The sequence below is a fragment of the Trachypithecus francoisi genome, unplaced genomic scaffold (genome assembly GCF_009764315.1).
Source record: "Trachypithecus francoisi isolate TF-2019V2 unplaced genomic scaffold, Tfra_2.0 Lachesis_group0, whole genome shotgun sequence".
Classification (NCBI taxonomy): domain Eukaryota; kingdom Metazoa; phylum Chordata; class Mammalia; order Primates; family Cercopithecidae; genus Trachypithecus; species Trachypithecus francoisi.
Window position 1 is genome coordinate 132,144,303 of NW_022681453.1, and position 21,774 is coordinate 132,166,076.

At 38.1% G+C, this 21,774-nt stretch overlaps 1 protein-coding gene across 4 annotated transcripts in view; it reads left to right on the plus strand.

Moving 5' to 3' along the window:
- The window catches only part of VPS8 (VPS8 subunit of CORVET complex), a 263,256-nt gene that overhangs the window by 40,902 nt on the left and 200,580 nt on the right, over positions 1-21,774 (plus strand). For 3 of the 4 annotated variants that reach the window (XM_033211937.1, XM_033211939.1, XM_033211938.1), the window contains 10 exons: positions 1,125-1,278; positions 1,382-1,441; positions 2,985-3,092; positions 8,213-8,293; positions 11,044-11,214; positions 15,586-15,660; positions 16,739-16,774; positions 17,658-17,748; positions 18,189-18,235; positions 19,443-19,532. In XM_033211937.1, coding sequence (XP_033067828.1) covers positions 1,125-1,278; positions 1,382-1,441; positions 2,985-3,092; positions 8,213-8,293; positions 11,044-11,214; positions 15,586-15,660; positions 16,739-16,774; positions 17,658-17,748; positions 18,189-18,235; positions 19,443-19,532 — 913 coding nt within the window. Of the gene's footprint in view, positions 1-1,124; positions 1,279-1,381; positions 1,442-2,984; positions 3,093-8,212; positions 8,294-11,043; positions 11,215-15,585; positions 15,661-16,738; positions 16,775-17,657; positions 17,749-18,188; positions 18,236-19,442; positions 19,533-21,774 lie in introns of those variants that run through there. The other variant, XM_033211941.1, reaches the window with a different exon arrangement.

Below are 21,774 nucleotides of genomic sequence, written 5' to 3' on the forward strand. Positions count from 1 at the left end.
TTCTGGGCCTGGTCCTCCTGAGTTTTATCTCAGTAGATCTGAGTTGGGATTCTAGACTCCTATTCCTTGGGAGATTCTTAGTGCTGTCAAGCTTGGGACCACTCTTCTGGAGTAGCTCACTAATTTTGGTTTAGGCTCAAGGCCCAGTTGATTATAATCATAATGGGCAGGTGTAAACAGGTTTTTAATTATCTTAGAATTGCCATGTTTGCTCTTTAAGAGCAAAGACTGTATAGACATATCAAAGAGCGTTTAGGAAGCAGAGTTTTTTGAAAAGTAGAACATAATATTCATTGTGTGTTATGTTTCCATAAGTTCTCCAAGGTTAACAACTATCTTTATTTCTTGTGTTTCTCATAGCTTCTAACAATGCTAAGCACAAAGTAATTTCTGAAAAAAATACTTCTTATTCAGTTAATGTTTATTGAGCATCTCCTATGTGTAGGTATTTATCTAGACCCCAGAGTTAACAACTGTGAACCAAGTAAAGTTTCTGCTCTAAGAGAACTTACATTCTAGCTGCAGTAAGGGTAAGGAAACAGCAAACCAGCACATAGATGAAATCACTTCAGATGGGTCTAAGTACTGTGAAGAAAACAAGACAGGGGATTGAGCTAGATTGCACTTGAGGATGATTCTGGAATGCCTTTCTCAGAAGGGGCAACATCCGGAAAAATACCTGAATGGTGAGCCAGTCAACATATGCACAGATCTGAGGGAAATATTCCAGGCAGAGAACATTCAGACACAAAAGGGGCTTTGAGGTGGCCACAAACTTGGCCTGCTAGAGCGATTGAAGAAAGCAGGCATGGCTTGAGTGTGACTTTGTCAGGAATACAATAGTGGGAGAGGAGTGAAGGGAGGAGCCAGATCATATCCTTTTAAGACATGGGAAAGAGTTTGGATTTTATTTTTTATGTACAGTAGCAAGCCAGTAGACTGTTTTTGGCAGAAAAATAAATGAATCTGACTTGTATGATAAAAAGATCATGCTGCAGTCCTGTGGAGCTTGGATTGTTGGTTAAGAATAGGAGGTAGGAGGCTATTAAAGTAGGCCAAGCAAGAGATAGTAGTGCCTTGAATCATTGCTAAATTGATTCTGAATTTTCTAATTACATTTTCAGGAGAGTGATGGGAGTGAGAACCTGTGAATCTAGATGTCTGTTCAGTGGTTCCAAGGGTGAAGTCTGCTGTATTGAGCCTCTGCATTCTAAGCCTGAGTTGAAAGATCATCCCATCACACAGTTTTCATTATTGGCCATGGCATCCTTAACAAAAGTAAGTGCATTTAGAAGTTAAAACTCAGAACTTTTAGAAACTTTGAATACCAAATATTTGAAAATTACAAGGTCAATATTGAAAACATATTTTTCTCTTAAAGATACTGGTCATTGGATTGAAACCATCCTTGAAAGTATGGATGACTTTTCCCTATGGCCGGGTGAGTAAGTCCCTCCATCTTATTGGCCAAAGGAAGGACCATGTCAGGAGGTTGAGAGAGATGACTTGCAAGGGGTGAATTCTATGAGATTGTCAGAAAACTAGACAGGATGAAAGTCAGTGCTCCAGAGATCGTTGGCTGGACTTGCCTTAAGGTGATCAAAGCATTATAAGCTGATGACCAGCACAGTGTCCTAGGGAGCATGAGATCTTGTACTTTTCTACATTTATCCCCTTAAGCTTTTCTCTCATAGACAGCGTACAGTTGGCTTTTGTTCTTAACCTCAACTTGACAGTCTCTGTATATTGCTGTCCTGGCACTCTGTGGTCACACCTAACTTCATGCATTGGAATTTCCTACTTCATTCAGTGTCCTTCTGAGGGCAATAAAATTCCCTTATCAGATTTAAAGTTGAAGGATAAGTTGATTTATTGAGTCCAAGCCTTGATTTTCAGTGTTTAAAAGATACTTATTTTTACATGGCTCCTGTGCTGAGACAGGCTTATACTCACTGTCTGCAGCTTTGGCACTGAACTGTGGATAGAGTAGACCCCACTGTCATATGTGCTGTAGATTGCTACTACATGTGCTGTCCCTGGCTTCTGCCTCTGGTATTTTACTTTGGAGGATGATACTTCCTGGCATGTGTTATTTATATACCAGTTTTCCCTTTCTTTTCTTCTTGGTTATTTTCAGAGTTGTGATCTTCCAATGTATATATGAGGAGAGGTATTGATAGGATGTGATGGAGATTGGTGGTACAGAACTCTGGCTGGTGCAGAAAGCATCCCCTATGGTGAAGGAACTCACTTTTGTTTTCCTGTTGATACCCTGTGTGTCTCTGGGCCCTAGGGGAAGTAGGTCTGTCCTTTCAGATGGCAAAACTGGCTTAGATGACCATTAACATTTGTTAGATTAGCTTCATTGGCAAATTGAGATTTTTTTTCATGGTAGTATGTGTTTGCTTTTTTTAAATGTTTTTATTGGTTTTTTTTCAACATTTTATTATAAACATTTTCAAACAAAGTTGAAAGAATTTTACATTGAATACTTGTAGAGCTATCATCTAAATTCTATATATAACATTTACTGCCCTTTATTACATATCTGTCCATATACCCATCCCTCTGTCCACTTATCAAATTATATTTTTTATGTATTTCAAAGGAAATTTCAGAAACCAGTATTCTTTCCCCTAAATATTTAGCATACATATTATTAGCTAGAGTTTAATACTTCTTTAGGTTTTTCCTTAGGTGTAGAATCTATATACAAAGAAGTGCACAGATCTTGAGTGTACATTTGCTGAACTTTGACAAATGCTTAACACTTTTGTAACTCAAATTCCTATCAAGATGTAGAACATTACCATCAACCCAGAAAGTTCCCTCGTGACACTTCCCAGTTAGTTCTTGCTTTACTGAGAAATTGGAGAAAGTTTTTATCAAGGAACGCTAGTCAGATGCTGTTTTTAACCACAGTTTTCTCTTTGTCCCCTTGTTTATCAACTGTGATGATGTTTTTTTTCCATTTCCCTACTTAGATGGATCCTTCCAGTGTGCCACTGCTGGCCTGGCACTTTGTAGCAGTGCAAAATTATGTGAATCCCATGCTTGCCTTCTGCAGAGGAGATGTCGTTCATTTTCTATTGGTAAGTCCTAATATGATGCTACGTCCATTAGAAAGCCTGTTGTAGTTTTTTTTATTCATCAGTAATTTAATAATGTGTCAAATAAATTTGTGTTACTATCATAAGTCTTTGGAGAGAGTGCAACTTATTTAATTTTTATCTGAGGCTTTAGTGATTAGCATGGGAAAAGGGTGATCACTCTCAGCTCCATAACCTCTCATGGTTTATTTCTCAGCTCCATTTCTTTGACAAATAATTAATGGTGTATGTAAATGTATAAAGGTATGAATGTGAATATGTGTTAATGTGTGTGTAACTACATATGTGTGTATTAGAGAGCAAGTATCATTGAGCACCTGTTGTGTCCTCTACACTGTGATGGGCACAAGTAGCAATGGAAGGAAGGAAGTATACAACATGATTTCATCTTTCACACAGCTTATTATCTTGTTTGAAAAGCAAAATCAGTATGTTCATTATTACTACAGAAAATGGTTTAAGGATTGAACTATGTGATGAAAATCAACCTGATACAAATTCAGAGTACAAAGTGATTGGTATGGACTAGAGAGGGTATTAATGGCTTTATGAAGGATATACTGCAACTACTGCAGGAAGGCTGGGTATGCATATTGTTGGAAATGAGATGAACTGAAGTCACAGAGGCAAGAATGTGCCTTTGTATTAATAATCTCTTGGGTTTCCTAGCTCAGTGAAGCAAGTTCACTACTGTCTACCTACTTCCTCCAGCCAGAAACTTAAGAGTTACTTTTCATTTACCTTTCTTTGTTCATATGTGCCCTATCAGCAAGCCCTATTGACTCTACCTCCAAAAATCTCTTGAATTTCTCCTTTTTTGTCTCTCCCATTGCTCTTTCCTTAGTCTAAATCATGTACATATCTAGCCTGGATTCTGCCGTAGCTTCCTAACTAGTCTCTGGCCTCATTGCCTTTTACATATACTGTTGCCTCTGCCAGAAAAGTTCTGTGCTGTCTTCCATTGTCTCCCAGCTCATGATTAACATGGCCTTCCCTGACCTCTGAACTAAATTAGTTACATACATATTTTGATAATATTCAGCACTTAAAAAAAAACAAAAACGAAAGAAGGGCAAGGTATTGTGGGTCTCTAACTGAGGCCCAGGCTGACTCTCTAACTCCTGGCCTCAAGTGATCCTCCCGCCTCAGCCTCCCAAATATTGGTATTACAAGTGTGAGCCACTGTGCTTGGCCACATTCAGCACTTTTTATTTTTTATTTTATTTTTTTTTTTGAGACAGAGTCTCACTCTGTCGCCTGGGCTGGAGTGCAGTGGCCAGATCTCAGCTCACTGCAAGCTCCGCCTCCCGGGTTCACGCCATTCTCCTGCCTCAGCCTCCCAAGTAGCTGGGACTACAGGCGCCCGCCACCTCACCTGGCTAGTTTTTTTTTGTATTTTTTAGTAGAGACGGGGTTTCACCGTGTTAGCCAGGATGATCTCGATCTCCTGACCTCGTGATCCACCCGTCTCGGCCTCCCAAAGTGCTGGGATTACAGGCTTGAGCCACCGCGCCCGGCGAGCACTTTTTAAATTATTTGTCTAATATTTCTCTTCGCCACTAGACAGAAAGCTCGGTAAATCTAGAGACCATCTTTACTGTTATATTTCCAGCCACTAGGACAGTGCTTTATATTGTAAATATTCAATAAATGTTTATAGAATTAATGACAAAGAGAAGGTTGTGGTGGAAAATATAATTGAATATATGGGGTGGATTGAGAGTAGGGGTTGGCAAACTGTGGCCTGTGGGCCAAATCTGGCCAGCCATCTGTTTTTTATAAATAAAGTTTTATTAGAACATCCCCAATACAACATTTGAGAGTCCTGCCTTCACTTTCAGCTCAAAACATTGAAATATTCCTTCATTATTTTCTCCCCAATCAGTCTCTTTTCAAATGTTTCTTGATTCTAAAATGCAAAGTCAGAAGTGGGATGTTTCATTCATGTCCTTCAGTCTCTAGATCCAATATGATGAGAAGACTTATTTTTCCTTGAAAGTTGTCATCCCTTAACTCTCACTGCAACCAACCATCTTTGTCTAAACACCTTACACCTGCCTTATTGAGAAAAACCTTTAATTTTTCTCTTGCCTTCTGTATGTATGCTTTTTGCTACTTCTAGACTGATCTTCCTAAAATGTCACTTTAATCACATCTTTATGACTTTAATTACTTAGGAACCTGTGATGACTCCATTACCAGTCTAGGCCAATCATTATTAATCTAGATGAGGGGTTAGCAAGCTTTTTGTGTAAAGGGCCACACAGTAAACATTTTAGCGTCTGTGGACCATATATATTCTCAGGAAACTGAGAAAGAGTAGGTGACTGCCCTTGGTCACACGGGTATAATAGTAGAACTTAGAATTAGACATATGGCTCTAGATCCCACGTTCATTTTACCACAGGATCCTTTCTTAAGGGAGAAGTGATTTAGTGAAATGAAGGTGGATGCACATGAAAGGCCCACGTTAGGTGGTCTCAGATTTCTGTTAAAACATCAGGCGAGGTCACCACTCTAAGTGATGGGGCCAGAAGGCAAAGCGAATTGTGAGTTAAAGGGAAAGACATCTATTATACTACTATGGGGACTGTACAAGAAAGCCCGGGTTGAATTCAATGCCATGAATTTCAGGTAGTCAGGCGCATCTTGTGCTTTATGTTTCTTCAGTGTTCTATTACCTTGGAGCAGAAGGGGAGAAGGATGACTGAGGATATAGAGTGTATTTGTATATACGAGTAAATAAAAGATTGACACTCAAGGTCCTTTTGGGAAATTTTGGGCTGTTAGAATTACACAAGGGAACTTCAAAAAGTTTGTGGAAAAATGGAGTTAAAAAATAAAAATAAATTTTATTTCTCAACATAAGCTTCATCTTGTTCAAGATACTTTTTAAAGTGCTGATACTAGCCATATAGTTCATCCCTAAAGAACTGAAGGTCTTGGGAATTTAATCATGTCAATGCAGTCTTTTTCACATTATTAACTAAAGAAAAATGGGTGCCCTTTATAGACTTTTTTTAGATTAGGAGACAGAAGTCACAAGGAGCCAAATCAGTACTGTATGGTGGATCGAAATGCTCTCAGACTTGGCCTTGTTTGATGAGAGCAGTGAGCAGGAACATGGTTGTGGTGGAGGACTGTCTGGTGAAGCTTTCCTGGGCATTTGTCTGCCAGAGCTTTGGCTAACTTTCTCAAAACACACTCTTAATAAGCAGATGTTATTGTTCTTTGGCCCTCCAGAAAGTCAACAAGCAAAATGCCTTGAGCATCCCAAAAAATTGCTGCCATGACCTTTGCTCTTGCCTGGTCTGCTTTTGCTTTGGCTAGACCACTTCTGCCTCTTCATAGCCTTTGCTTTGCTTGTGCTTTTTCTTCAGGATCACACTGGTAAAACCATGTTTTATCTCCTCTTACAGTTTTTCAGAGAAATGCTTCAGGATCTTGATTCCACATGTTTAAAATTCCCGTTAAAAGCTTTGCTCTTGTCTGCAGCTGACCTGGGCACAACTGTTTTGGCACCCGTCAAGTAGAAACTTTGCTCAACTTTGATTTTTCAGTCAGAATAGTGCAAGCTAAACCAGTTGAAATGTCTATGGTTTTGGCTGTTGTTTCTGCTGTTAATCATTGATCTCTTTCAATTAGGGCATGAATAAGATGAATATTTTTCCTCGCTAATTGATGGGTATGGTCTGCAATTGCAGGCTTCACCTTCAGTATCATCTTGTTCCTTCTTAAAACGAGTTACCCATTTGTAAACTGCTGCTTTCTCTGGGGGCATTGTTCCCATAAACTTTTATTAAGCATCGGTGATTTTACCATTCTTCCACCGAAGCTTCACCATAAATTTGATATTTGTTCTTGCTTCAATTTTAGCAGAATTTATGTTGCTCTTTGGGGCTCTTTTCAAACTGGTGTCTTTCCTTCTTAATGCCTCAAACTAGATCCTTTTCAGACATGTTATAGTAAGTTAGTACGAGTTTATTTTGGTGCAAACAATTTTTGAGATCCATGCATAGTTTTTTCATTGTATGCATTTTCCATGAACTTTTTGAAGTCCTCTCATAATAGTATCATAGTTCAGAAAAATCTGGCTCACATCACTGCAGCATCTTTTTTTCTTTAATGGACTTTTGACTTCCTCACACCGTGTCACCATTCCTTTTTTTTTTTTATTTTTGAGACAGAGTCTTGCTCTGTGCCCAGGCTGGAGTGCAGTGGCGCTATCTCAGCTCACTGCAAGCTCCGCCTCCTGGGTTCACGCCATTCTCCTGCCTCAGCCTCCCGAGCAGCTGGGATTACAGGCGCCCACCACACGCCTGGCTAGTTTTTTGTATTTTCTTTTCTTTTTTTTTTTTTTTGAGACAGAGTCTCGCTCTGTCGCCCGGGCTGCCAGGCTGGAGTGCAATGGCCGGATCTCAGCTCACTGCAAGCTCCGCCTCCCGGGTTCCCGCCATTCTCTTGCCTCAGCCTCCCGAGTAGCTGGGACTACAGGCGCCACCACCTCGCCCGGCTAGTTTTTTGTATTTTTTAGTAGAGACGGGGTTTCACCGCATTAGTCAGGATGGTCTTGATCTCCTGACCTCGTGATCCGCCCGTCTCGGCCTCCCAAAGTGCTGGGATTACAGGCTTGAGCCACCGCGCCCGGCCGTTTTTTGTATTTTCAGTAGAGAAGGGGTTTCACTGTGTTAGCCAGGATGGTCTTGATCTCCTGACCTCATGATCCGCCCGCCTTGGCCTCCCAAAGTGCTGGGATTACAGGCATGAGCCACCGCGCGTGGCCCTTTTTGTATTTTAATTAGTCATTGATGTGATAAAGTTAGGTTGTTCTGAATTATAACAGAGTGAAAACTATGTCACAGCATTTGTCAATACTGACAACTAGACCACTTCCAGATATGCCCTGCATTTTGATGTAAATAATGGAACAAATAATTTTTTTCTACCTTCATAATCATTTATTTAATTATCAACACTTTTGGCTTATCTACAGTGAATGGGATAATGGGTAAATGTGATATTCTAGGTGGAGTATAATTAAATACCTAAAAATGTCCCTCAAGCAGTAGTTGGTTTTTAGGTTGTTTTTATTTCATCATCAGGTAAAGAGAGACGAATCTGGAGCAATACATGTTACTAAGCAAAAGCATCTTCACCTATACTATGACCTCATCAACTTTACTGTGAGTATTATTCAAATTAAATATCCCCATTTAGTTCATGTAATTGTTCTGAACCTATGATATATTAAAGCTACCAGGATTTCTGCCAAGAATTATTACCTTTAAGATCATATGAAGTATGGACAGTCAGGCACCAAAGCTCATGCCTGTAGTCCCAGCTACTTGGGAGGCTGAGGTGTGGGATAGCTTAAGCCCAGGAGTTCGAGGCTGTAGTGCTCAGTGATCGCTCCTGTGACTACTCACTGCACTCTAGCCTGGGCAACATAGTGAGACCCTGTCTCTTAAACAAAAAAAGTGTATATATATATACACATACATACATACATATACACACACACACAGAAAGGAAGTCCTGGTTATATTGAATAAAGTCTGAATGTGGTGTGATGCCATAAATTATTGCCTTTCAACCTATGTCCTGCTGAACACAGGCAGGATTAGAAATGTAATGTCTCGTTTAGCTCAAAGGAGAGTTTGGCTTCAGAAGAATTTAGGTGAGTTTTTTGAGGATCATTGCCCTGCTTTCTCTGTAAAACATTTTTTATATTTTTGAGCTTTGTCTTAAATTGGTTCAGCAGCTCATGCAGCCTCTTTTTTTCTTGTGGCTGAAAACTTTGCAGAGTTCTCTTTCTACCATGCATCTCAATCCTGAGTGACTTTTTTTTTTTTTTTTTTGAGATGGAGTCTTGCTCTCTAGCCCAAGCTGGAGTGCAGTGGTGTGATCTCAGCTCACTTCAAGCTCCGCCTACTGGGTTCAAGCGATTCTCCTGCCTCAGCCTCCTGAGTAGCTGGGACTACAGGCGCCCCCACCACCACACCTGGCTAATTTTTTGTATTTTTAGTAGAGACGGGATTTCACCGTGTTAGCCAGGATGGTCTCGATCTCCTGACCTCGTGATCTGCCCACCTTGGCCTCCCAAAGTGCTGGGATTACAGGCGTGAGCCACCACGCCCGGCCACTTCTTGGTTTAAAAAGAGAGAGATTTCTTTTTGTATCAAATTTTATTTTTTCTCTCTCAAATAGTTTGTTAATTTTGAGAACAAAGTAATTATAATATTTCTGGGTTCCCATCATTAATACATTTTAGCACATCCATGTCTGGTGTCCAGTAAAACATTCTGTAGATGCATGAATATAGGCAACCTTAAATGTAAGGCAATTCCTCATTTTTCTAATAAAAAGACTGAAAAAGGGTGTTTTCCTCAACTTGATAACATGTAATTTTTTAGGATATAGATGAAATAGATCTTTTCTTTACATAATTTATTGATTTAGTTGTACATTACATTTTTAGCTCACAGACAGTTATTTAGAAATAATTCTTTCTTCCATACACATTTTATGAAATAATTTTGTTCAGACTCTTAAAAGACATCAGTGTTGTCATCACCAGAATTGTCTTGTTGAATCATGTCATACAGTTTTTCAGAATTTATCATCATCACTTCTGTTTAAGATGTTTGAGATACAGTACTTTAAAAATCTGCACAAGTGTGTGTGACCATTAACTGCATTGTTTTCTAAATTACCCTTAAAAGGCTTATTTACAACAGTGTCAACACTTGCAACTCAGCGGGTCTAATCTCAGGAATAATTACAAAACTTATTGAAGTTCCTTTTTTTTCTACCATTCTCTCGTTTTTTTTTAACCAGGTGACCTATGAGAGTACCTAAGAACTAGCACTGATTAAGGTTGTATAAGGCTAAATAATGTGAGTTTTCCTAGAAAATACTTTGTTTTTCTAAATAAAATAATTAAGAGAGCAGCTTATAAGAGCTTTCTGTAAAATATTTGCATATCAAACTCCCTGTTTTCTGAAAGAGATTTCTTAGAGGAGGAGAGGGGAACAAACTCTTCCCTTAGGGTGGCTAATATACAGTAATAGAGTATATTTTTTAGCATTTTCAACTTGGTTATCTTTAGTTGGACATTATGCAAATAGTATCTGACGACATAGAATAGAGCGTACAAATACACCAGTGTGAATACCAGAGACATGAAGGGCAGAGGAAGCACTTTGTTCTGGCTACTTCTGAATTCTGATTGAGCAGATTTTAAGATTTATTTCTTGGGAAAGGATTGGGATTGCCAAAAAAAAATTTGGAAATAAGAAATCTGATTTTATACATAACCCAAGAAATTTGTTAAAATGGCATCCTTCAGAAGATTTTTAAAGTTATTATTGTTAGTACTTTTAAAATTATAATAGTACTTATTAAAGAAAATTTGGGAGATACAGAGAAATAGAACAAAGGACTCTCGTAATTTTAAGAGAGATTTTGAAGGAAGTAGATTTTTAAAATAGCTTCTATTTTAAAATATGTACTGCTTCAGTGCTGACAATTGTCCTTTGACCAGCAAGGTTTATGGGCTTTACTTTGTTCTTTTGTTTTAGCAGTATCATAAAAACTAGAAATGCAGAGTTTGTCATGATACTGAAGTCATTTGTGCCAATTGCTTTTAAAAATCTTTTATAAAAAACAATATGCTCTAATCCACCTACAGCTTTTAGTCTTCTTTTACACTGTGCAAGTGTCATTTTAACATTCTCAAAAGTTAGTAGTATATTGTAGCTACTGTTCTCTGGCCTGTCACTGAGTAATTCTTGCTTTGATTGTGTTGCCATGTTAATTGTTAAATGGATGAAGTCCTCAATGTAATTTAATCGAGGAGCCAACCTTTCTTCTTGACCCAAATGATGATGTGGGTGTGGTCTCTCTTTTGTTTTGTTGTGTGCTTGAATTACAGTGGATAAATTCACGCACGGTTGTGCTCTTAGACAGCGTAGAGAAGTTGCATGTGATTGATCGGCAAACACAAGAGGAATTGGAGACAGTGGAGATCTCAGAAGTTCAGCTGGTCTATAATAGCAGCCATTTCAAATCATTAGCCACTGGAGGAAATGTTAGCCAGGCACTGGTAAGGATAATCACTTATCTTGGTATTGCTTTGATAAATTTGGTATTTTGTTGTATTTGTTTTAGAAATAGGAACTCTGGGGAGTTACCTTTTTCTGTCTTGAGGTGTTTATTTAAAAGCCACTAGGTTGAAGTGGGTGTGAATGTGCTTGTAAGTTTTTAGGAATACAAGCTAAAACAATAATTTTTGTTCCTTTTTATTCAGAAATGTTACTTACTTAATACCAGTTTTAATTTTTATACTAAAATAATGAAGTATGGAAAATTTGTGAGAAAAACTGTAAAATCAAAATATTTTTAGAAAGCTTAATTTGGCAGTAATAAGCCTGATAGATTTAAGGGATAAATAACAGACAGGTACCCTATGAGGCTTTGGAAATATTTGAGTGATAATGGTAAAGGCTTGAACAGGTATGGTAGCTGTGGGTATTAAAAAGCAAAGATGGCTTTGAGAGAAAGAAGATACTCTAGAAGGCCGGGCGCGGTGGCTCAAGCCTGTAATCCCAGCACTTTGGGAGGCCGAGACGGGCGGATCACGAGGTCAGGAGATCGAGACCATCCTGGCTAACACGGTGAAACCCCGTCTCTACTAAAAATACGAAAAAAACTAGCGGGCGAGGTGGCGGGCGCCTGTGGTCCCAGCTACTCGGGAGGCTGAGGCAGGAGAATGGCGTAAACCCGGGAGGCGGAGCTTGCAGTGAGCTGAGATCTGGCCACTGCACTCCAGACCGGGCGACAGAGCAAGACTCCGTCTCAAAAAAAAAAAAAAAAAAAAAAAAAAAAAAAAAAAAGAAGATACTCTAGAAATAGGTAATAGATGAGATGCAGGAGCCTAGAGAGAAGGAGGACACAACAGAGTTATGGCCTTAGCATTAATTTTATTGTATCATTAAGCAACTACAATAATGGCCTTAAGCAATTTCCACAGATAGTTTATAGTTCAATCAACTTGAATTGTGATCTCATGTTCCTAAACCACAAATCTTTAAGTAGGAAATTTAGACCATCGTGAGACTTCCTTGGATAATTTTTTGAAAAAAATAGTAATGATGGTAATATTTAATGAGTGACTATAGCATGATGTGTAAGCTTTGCTCAAATCTCCCTCATATTAAAACTTCAGAGCGTAAAATATATATGAAAGGGTCTTCCAGCCTCCCACTTTAAAAACCAAGAAAAGTCAGAATAAGAAATGATAGTGCAATATAATTCACTAAGTGATAATAATAATTACTGTTCCATACTTATTTTCTTGTGTTTGAATGGTGTTAAAAATACCAGTGGACTTTGAACTTGTACTTTTAGCCAAGATAGAGTTGTGGGGAATTAGATTTACTCTTCTGCTTGAAATAACGGAAGAAGAGGAAGGTGAAGGAGAAGGGAGGAGGAGGGGGAGGGGAAGGGGAAGGGAAGAAGAAGAAGAAAAGTAAACAGCAGTTCTTAAGACACTGGACATCTGTAATGACGGACAGCAATCTCTCATAAAATGGGGAACAAATGCTGTAAACTCTGTGATTGTCCTAGCTTCCAGCCTCCAGAGGGCATCTGGGCTGTGGAGGAACCCAACTGGAGCCTAGAAGACTCCATGAGTTGAGAAGACACAGCTGAGATTGCAGGAAGACAAAATTGGGTTGAGTTTGCGAGAGAGAGTACTGGAGAAAAGAGCACTATGAAAGAGTCCCCCTTGAGTGTTCATCAGACTCCTAATCAGCAAATGCATAGAAGGAAGCTGCCCAAGGACCAGGAAAGAGCCATTTGAAAGGTTTACAGGGAACTGTATCTAGTGCTTACACAGGGCTGGAAACAGTGCTTGTTACACCAGCCAGAATGGAAAGCTTCATGATTCACAGGGCAGTGGGTAGAGTCCTCAGAGTTGTCTTGCCTCATTAGGACTAGAATAAATGGCGCACTGGTCCCAGCTAACACATCTTAAAAGTAAGACCAGAAAGGATCAGACTGTTTCCAAATCACTTATCTTCTAGAACAAAGCACAAGAATATTGGCCGGGCGCGGTGGCTCACGCCTGTAATCCCAGCACTTTGGGAGGCCGAGGTGGGCGGATCACAAGGTCAGGAGATCGAGACCATCCTGGCTAACACTGTGAAACCCAGTCTCTACTAAATATACAAAAAATTAGCTGGGTGAGGTGGCGGGTGCCTGTAGTCCCAGCTACTCCGGAACCCGGGAGGCGGAGCTTGCGGGAAGCCGAGATCACCCCGCTGCACTCCAGCCTGGGTAACAGAGCGAGACTCCATCTCAAAAAAAAAAAAAAAAGGAATACAGAAAGATCCAGAAACCAACAAGGTAAAATTCACAATGTCTCTCATCCAATTAGAGATTACTAGGTATGCAAAGAAGAAAAACAACCTATAATGAGGAGAAAAATAAAAACTAACTCACACCTGACATAAATGTCAGAATTAGCAGACAAAGACATAGTAGTTATTATAACTATACTCTTTAGTTAAAAAAGTTAAGTAGAGACATGGAAGATATTTAAAAAGATGCACATCAGACTTCTAGAGATGAAAACCAGTGCTTATAGATGAAAAAAATGCACTGGATGGGATTAATGGCAGATTAGGCAACACAGAAAAAACGATTCATGAATTTGAAGATACAACAGAAATTATACAAAATGAAACACAGAAAAATAATTTTAAGAAATAGTATTAGTGAACTGTAAGAACACGTCAGATAGCTTAATGTATGTGTAGTTAAAATCTCTAAAGGAAAGGAGAGAAGAAATTGGAAAAAATAATGGTCAAAAACTTTTCTAAAACTGTAGACACACACGTTTAAGAAGCTCAGTGAACCCAAGCACAATTGAAATAAACTGTATACGAATTGATCAAAATTAGTGATAAGGAGAAAAATTTTAAAGCAACCAGTGGGGGAAAAAAGACACATTAAATGCAGAGGAGCAATAATTATGAGAACACATTTCTCATCAGACAGTCAGCAGTGATTTGTAAGTGGACAATGAATACTTGAGGCACTGCTCAACATCATTAGGTATTAGGGATCAAATACCTAATCAAAATCAAATGAGATACTGCTTCACACCCACTGGGAAGGCTATCATAAAAAAAAGAATAACAAGTGTTGGCAAGGATGTGGCGATATTGGAAGCCTCATACATTGATGGTGGGAAACCAAAATGGTGCAAATGCTGTGGAAGATGGTTTGGCACTTTATTAAAAAGTTAAACATTGAGGCCGGGCGTGGTGGCTCTTGCCTGTAATCCCAGCACTTTGGGAGGCCGAGGCGGGAGGATCACCTGAGGTCAGGAGTTCGAGACAAGCCTGGCCAACGTAGTGAAACCCTGTCTCTACTAAAAATACAAAAATTAGCTAGACTTGGTGATAAGCACCTATAATCCCAGCTACTCGGAAGGTGGAGGCAGGAGAATCGCTTGAACCTGGGAGGCAGAGGTTGCAATGAGCCGAGATTGTGCCACTGCACTCCACCCTGGGGTACAGAGTGAGACTCTCTTAAAAAAAAAAAAAAGTTAAACATTGAATCACCAATCTGACCCAGAAGTTCTACACCTAAGTGTGTTTCCAAAAGAGTTGAAAACACATGCTTATGTAAAAACTTGTATATGAACACACATAGCAGTATTGTTTTTCATAACTGAAGAGTGAAAACAATCTAAATATTCACTAACTGGTAAAGGGATGTACCAAATGTGGCATAGCCATTTAATAGAATACTGTTCCACAGTGAAAAGTATGACAACTGATACTTGGCTACAACATGGATGAACCTTAAAAATACTAAGTGAAAGAAGATATGCAATAAGAGCACATTTTTGTTTAATTCTATTGATATAAAATGTCTAGAAAAGGCCAATGTAATATATAGAGACAGATGTACATTAGTGGTTACCTGGGTTTGGAGGTGGGAATGGGATTGACTACAGATGGGTACAAGGATCTTTGCAGAATGATGATAATGTTCTCAATTATAATGGCTGAACAACTGTGAATTTACTAAAAAATCATTGAATTGTATGCCTAATGAGTGAATTTTATGGTGTATGTTACATCTCAATACTGTTGTTTAACAAAAACAATTGACTTTAAAACAAAAATGATGTGTTGTGAAGTTTATGATCTATAGAAGCAGTATATGTAACAAAAATAGTACATAGCCCCAGGATATAGGAGATGAAAGTACATCATTGTAAGGTTCTTACAGTATATGTCAAATATTATTTAAATGTAGACTGAGATAAATTACACATTGTAAACTATAATCACTAAAAAGACGTGTAACTAGTAAGTCATTAATAGTGACAAAATGTTAAAAAATATATTAAATACAAAGGAATTTTTTTACCTTTTTTGTGTGTGTGTTTTTTTTCCAGGCTTTAGTTGGAGAGAAGGCTTGTTATCAATCCATCAGTAGCTATGGTGGTCAGATCTTTTATTTGGGGACAAAAGTAAGCTCTTTTACTCTGTGAGTTGTATTTCTATGTATCGGGGTAGTTGAGGCTGAAGGAGATTGCTGGTAAAGAGGGCAGTATATTGCAAAGTGAATATTGATTAGCAATTATCCAAAATGCTTTGTGGTTAGGTAGTCATGATTTTTAGTTAATTGTTTTTTTTTTTCCTCCACTTTTAGACATATTCTTTACTTTTGTTTAGGTGCTGGCTAATAGGATGCTTATTTTCTTGATTCAGAGTTGTGCTTTTATAAGCTTCTTCACATTTATGTTTTTATGATCAGGCAGCTACCTAATCATCGATATTTGTCATGTAATTAACATGGCTTTTAGCTTAGATCAGCCTAGGATGCTGATTAAAATGCATTGAGGTATTTGACTTAGAATAGAGTTGTTGGAATAGGAACTTTTTGTATCTCAATTTATCTCAGTTTGTTCCTGTGCTTTTTAAAAAATATGGAGAAACATTTCTTCATTATTAAAATTTAACCAAAATATTGCCAAGTCAGTAGAGGGAAATGAGCTTGGGCTTTCCTTGCTTCTTGTCCATGGAATTAACTCCTTCTTGGACTGTAGGCCTTTAAATATTTGACTTACTCTTTAATGTGGGTTCTAGGCCAGATGCGTTGGCTCACACCTGTAATCCCAGCACTTTGGAAGGCCTCGGCGGGCAGATCACATGAGGCTAAGAGTTCAAGACTAGCCTGGCCAACATGGCAAAACCCTGTCTCTAGTAAAAATACAAAAATTAGCCAGTTGTGGTGACAGGCGCCTGTAATCTCAGCTACTCAAGAAGCTGAGGAATGAGAATCATTTGAACCCCAGAGGAGGAGGTTGCAGTGAGCCAAGATCCCACTGCTGCACTCCAGCCTGGGCGACAGAGCGAGACTCTGTCTCAGAAAAAAGAAAAGCATTCTTGAAGACCCGTTAGTAAATTCTAAGATATACTTCTAACTGTATTATGAAATGTTTTACTTAAAGAGATGTCAAATGAGATGTGGGACTATGACGAATGTATCTCCCAAAGAAGTCTGTTAAGGGTGATCATTTTAATTTCTGTCTCTTTACTTTCCAGTCTGTTTATGTGATGATGCTGAGGAGCTGGAGAGAGGTGAGTTCCAAGTAATTTCACATGTCAGAGTTACTGAATTGATAGCTTCTTAACATTTCTGTTTTGACTTTTCGGAAGATTATTTGGTAAGCTTCTTAATTTCAAAAGTGTACATGAAAACTATTATAGCTGTTAGGTACTTGATTTGCTGGAACTGACATTATAAGTTAGAATTAGGTTTGTCTACATATATTAGAAAATTCAAAATAATAGTGGCTTAAATAAGATTTCTGTGTCATATAAAAGCAACCTGGAGCTAGGTGGTCTGCAGCTGTTGTAGGAATTCCATAAGCTTAAGCGTGCTGTCCTGTTCCACCATGTTTGTCTTTGATGTTCTAGTCTCAGGATCATTTTATAATTCAGTGTGGTTGCTAGAGCTCCAGCTGTTACCACATTTTAGGAAGGAAGAAAGAGAAAAATAAAGGATGTCTCCTACCTCTTAAGATGACATCCCAGAAATACCAGACAATACTTCCACTTATCATTAGCCAGAGCTTAGTCACATTGTTCCCAGTGGCTACGAGGTAGTCTTAGAAATATCCTTCAGCTGCTATATTGCTGTCTCAAATAAATGTGGGGTTTGTTACTACCAAGGAGGGAGAAGTGAATGTTGTGATAAACAACTAGCCATTTCTCCTACAATGACATTCCAGCTATTACCACTTTTCATATTTAGGCCCTGTGGCTGTCTGTACTAGCCTATATAGTCACTATACTATCTAGTGCTTTAAGATATTTTTCTTTGAAATAAGATATTCACATAATTATTAAAATAATTTTTGCCACTAAGCAGCAACTTCTGGAAAGATTTTAGGTGGAATAGGAATTCTGACTGGTGACTGGTCGGACAGAGGGGTCTGGTTTCTCTCATTTTTCCATTTAGAGAGTGGATCATCTCCTGAAACAAGATTGTCTTACAGAAGCCTTGGCTCTTGCGTGGTCTTTCCATGAAGGAAAAGCAAAAGCTGTAGTGGGTGAGTAGACAGAATTCCAGTGTAGTAGACATGATTCTCCTGGAGTAGAGGGAATGGATAGTACTAACCACTCACAGGACACTTTTAGCTGAGTGTTCAAGTGTTTATAAATTTATAAACAGGATGCTATTAAACCTTATAGACTTTCAGTTAAGAAGGTTAAGGTGACAAATAGAGGGCATAGAAATTAAAATGTCACTTTAAAAATTATTTTGTAAGGAAATTACTATTAGAATGAAAGAGAAGTACGTTGATGTGCTATCTGGTCCAGTAGATTTGAGGTGTTCCTATTATGGTGTATTATCCAACATTTTGATACCTAAGGATTGTTACAGTTATACCTGTTGTTACACGTCTTATGAATATGAAACCAGACATAGTGTCACTACTAAAGATGTGGACTAACTTTTGTTTTTTTGTTGGATTTTCCTTCTCTGCAGGATTATCAGGGGATGCCAGTAAGCGAAAGGCTATTGTTGCAGACCGGGTGAGTGTTTTAATAGGGCCTTTACTAGAATGCAGTACAGATTTGCTTTTGGCGTTTGCTCATATCTTTGGGCATGAGTAGGTAAATGGCTACAATCTAGGAGAGAGTGTATTAAACACACACACACACACACACACACACACACACACACACACGGGGTCAGGGGTTCAAGACTAGCATGGGCAAAATAGCAAGACCTCGTCTCTACAAAAAATAAAAAAATTAGCTAGGCATGGTAGTATGCACCTGTAGTCCTAGCTACTTGGGAGGCCGAAGCCAGAGGATCACTTGAGGCTAGGAGTTCAAGGCGGCAGTTGAGCTATGATTGCACCACTGCACTCTAGCCTGGGTGACAGAGTGAGACCTGTATCTTAAAAAAAAAAAAAAATTCCGGTTATAATTCTCTGTGTCATCTTGAATACTTTTAAAATTCTTTCTTAATCACCTTTTCTTTTTCCCCTGCTCACTCTTTTATGAAGATAATAAAGTACATAGCCAAAAGCCAGCAGGAAAGAGGAGGAAGAAAACGTGGGAATCTGGATTATTTCTGAACCAAGTAATAGGCCAGAGAAAATTGACATTTGTCAGTTTTTATGAACTTATTAAGTAACTATGAGAAATACTGTATGTGCAATGTTTGCGTTGCCCAGAACCAGCAGAGAGGGTTAATGTTTTAATGTTATTATCAATTAGCATCAATATAATTGATGCTATTTAATATTGACTTTCCGTTCCTACTCCAGACTGGGCTGAATTAATTGACTATAGTATTTCTTCCCTTTTGTTGTGTAAATGCATTGGTAAAAATTATATTCCAAATTAATAGAAACATTTGTAGAAAACTTGGATAGAAATCGGTCACTCATTAGACTCCAAATGATTTGCTCATCTGTGCTCTTTAGGGAAACACCTACAGCAGAGGATTACTGAAGAATTTGAATGTTTCATTTTCTGAGCAGTGTAGACACCACCGAGGTCTAGAACATGGAGATATTTCTTAAGAAAGATTAGCAAATTAGTACTAGCCCTGAGGCTGAAAGAAATGAGACTAGAGTTTTAAAAAGTTGGTAAATAAAGCCACTAAAATTTTCCATTATAATTTTAATATAATAACATTCGAATTCTATATTATTTAGGAGGGCCACATAAATATTGAAAAACTTTAGAGATATATTTTAATGGCTATGTCAGGCTATTTTCCTTACAGATGGTAGAAATCCTATTCCATTATGCAGATCGAGCTCTGAAAAAGTGCCCAGACCAAGGAAAAATCCAAGTGATGGAGCAGCATTTTCAGGTACACGTTTGCATGTGCTTCTGGCAGACAGTGCTCTGGATAGGTCTAATACTGCTCTTTTATGTTTCTTGAGAATGTGACTTTCATTTTTGGTTAAACTTTTTTTAGTATTCAAAACTTTATTGCAGGGCTTGTAGAACATTCTAAATGATTATATTTTTAAGTAATGGGTATAGATGAGTAAAACGTTGTGGAGTGTTACTTAGCACTTAGCTGCTTAGTGCTGTGTGGAAGGAAAGGATATACGTGTGAAGATCCTTTCCTGTAAACTGATACCTTATAGTGGCTGACATCTTGCTGGTAACTGATATTTATGTTAACTAGGTTATTTAGTACTGCCAAGGTTTAAATTTAGTTCTCCTAGGAGCACCTATAACTTAAGAATAATAGATCAATCACAAAAAAAAGTATATGATCTATAAAATATGCTAGTGAAAGACCTTTAGTTTATCTTGGAACTTAATGAAAATGAAAGCCAAAGAACAATGTACAGACGTGTATAGTATTTATTATGCAGGTTTTTCTTTCTGCAGTGCTCTCCGGCTGTATTTGTTGCACATCTCTGTTCCCCATTCCTACTGCTCCCTTCCCTCTCCCTACCTCCTCTTTTAACAAATATTTGAGTGTACAATACATGGGTCAGCAACTTTTTCTAAAAAGACTCAGATGGCAGAGTTGAGGCTTTACAGGCTACAGTGGTCTCTGTCACATCTTTTTCTTCCTTTATTTGTTTTTTGATTTTTTAAGCAACCCCTTAAAATTGTAAAGTCCATTCTTAGCTGTGAACAATAGAGAAACAGGCTTTGGGCAGGATTTGGCTAAAGTGTGCGTCCTGTGATCTAATAAGTACTTGGTACTGGGCAATAGTGGGTAAAATTTACATGATCTTTACTATCTTAAAGTTTGTAGTCTAGTCAAAATAATGGTTTTTTTGATTTACATTAATGGAAATATTTAGAAGAAATCTAGGGATTTTGAAGTTCTAAAGAGCAGGCACAGGTCCTATCTTTTCATATTCTATTTGATGCTTGTAACGTTGGAAGGCAAGAATAGATATGGCAGTTAAGAGTTGGCTGGTATCAGAGAAGCATTTGGCTTCCTGAACTGTACTGTTCAATGCCACGCTAGTGAGCTTCTGGTAGAGTAAGTGTTATTACTCTGTTTGACTGGATGCTTATTAATCAGTAGAGAAGGAGAAATAAGCCTAGATAGATATTAATTATAAAAATAAATAAGACATATGGTAGAAAGAAAGCATTTGGGAACAAAACTGTTTGGAAGCAATACCTTATATATAAATACTTGTGTATACCAGTGCAGTATAGATAGAAAACTTAATATTTGTAACAAGAATATACCTATCACCAAGAGGTTGTAGGAACTCTGGCCATTGGAAGGTATATTTTGTTGAAAAAAATCATCTAGTAGAAAAAACTAGGAGGGGTGAATGGAATGAGTATGTGTGTATGTGGAGAATATAGAAACCACCGTGTCAGGGGAAAACGTGGTAGAGAGCTTCTTTCTAAAAGACGAAAGGAACAAAGGTGATGTTCTGATGGAGAAATAGTAAAGAATCTCAGATACAGGAACTGTAGATGGTGGTTTCTGATGCAGACTACAGAATGTACAGAGAAATAAATGTTAGTAGTAATGTGCCGTATAACCATCTAGCTACCTGTTAGAAGTCTCATTCTGTTGGTAGGAATATTTGATAAAATTTTTTGATTTATCAGTGATTTAGTCTCATAGGAGGTAAAGGAAACAATGGAGGCGGCTATTTCTCTGCATTTAATTTTTACTAATGATTGGGGAAGTAGAAGAGATAGACCCTTGAGAGAAGAATTATCACTTTATTTTGACAATCATAATAATAATGAAAAATATACATAGTATGAGTCCAGTATTTTAGAAAGCAAATTTCTCAGAAAAAAATACAGACACAATCACATGGCTACAGGCTCCAAAAAAAGAATGGGTTCACAAGGAATAGGAAATTCTAAAATTTTGACCATTCAAGGAGAAAGTAATGTTGAAAGAAGGTTCTACCTGCAAATCACAGAACATCTATAAATATGGAGAAAGGCGTATAACTAAAGATACATACCAGAAGTATCATGAACTTGTAAGACTGTCAGAAAGGAGAATGATATGGCCCAGACTGTGCCTACCAGAATGCTGTGGAGTACAAAATAGGGATTTTTAGCAAAGATTTACTGAGCACATACGATGTGCCAGGTACTAT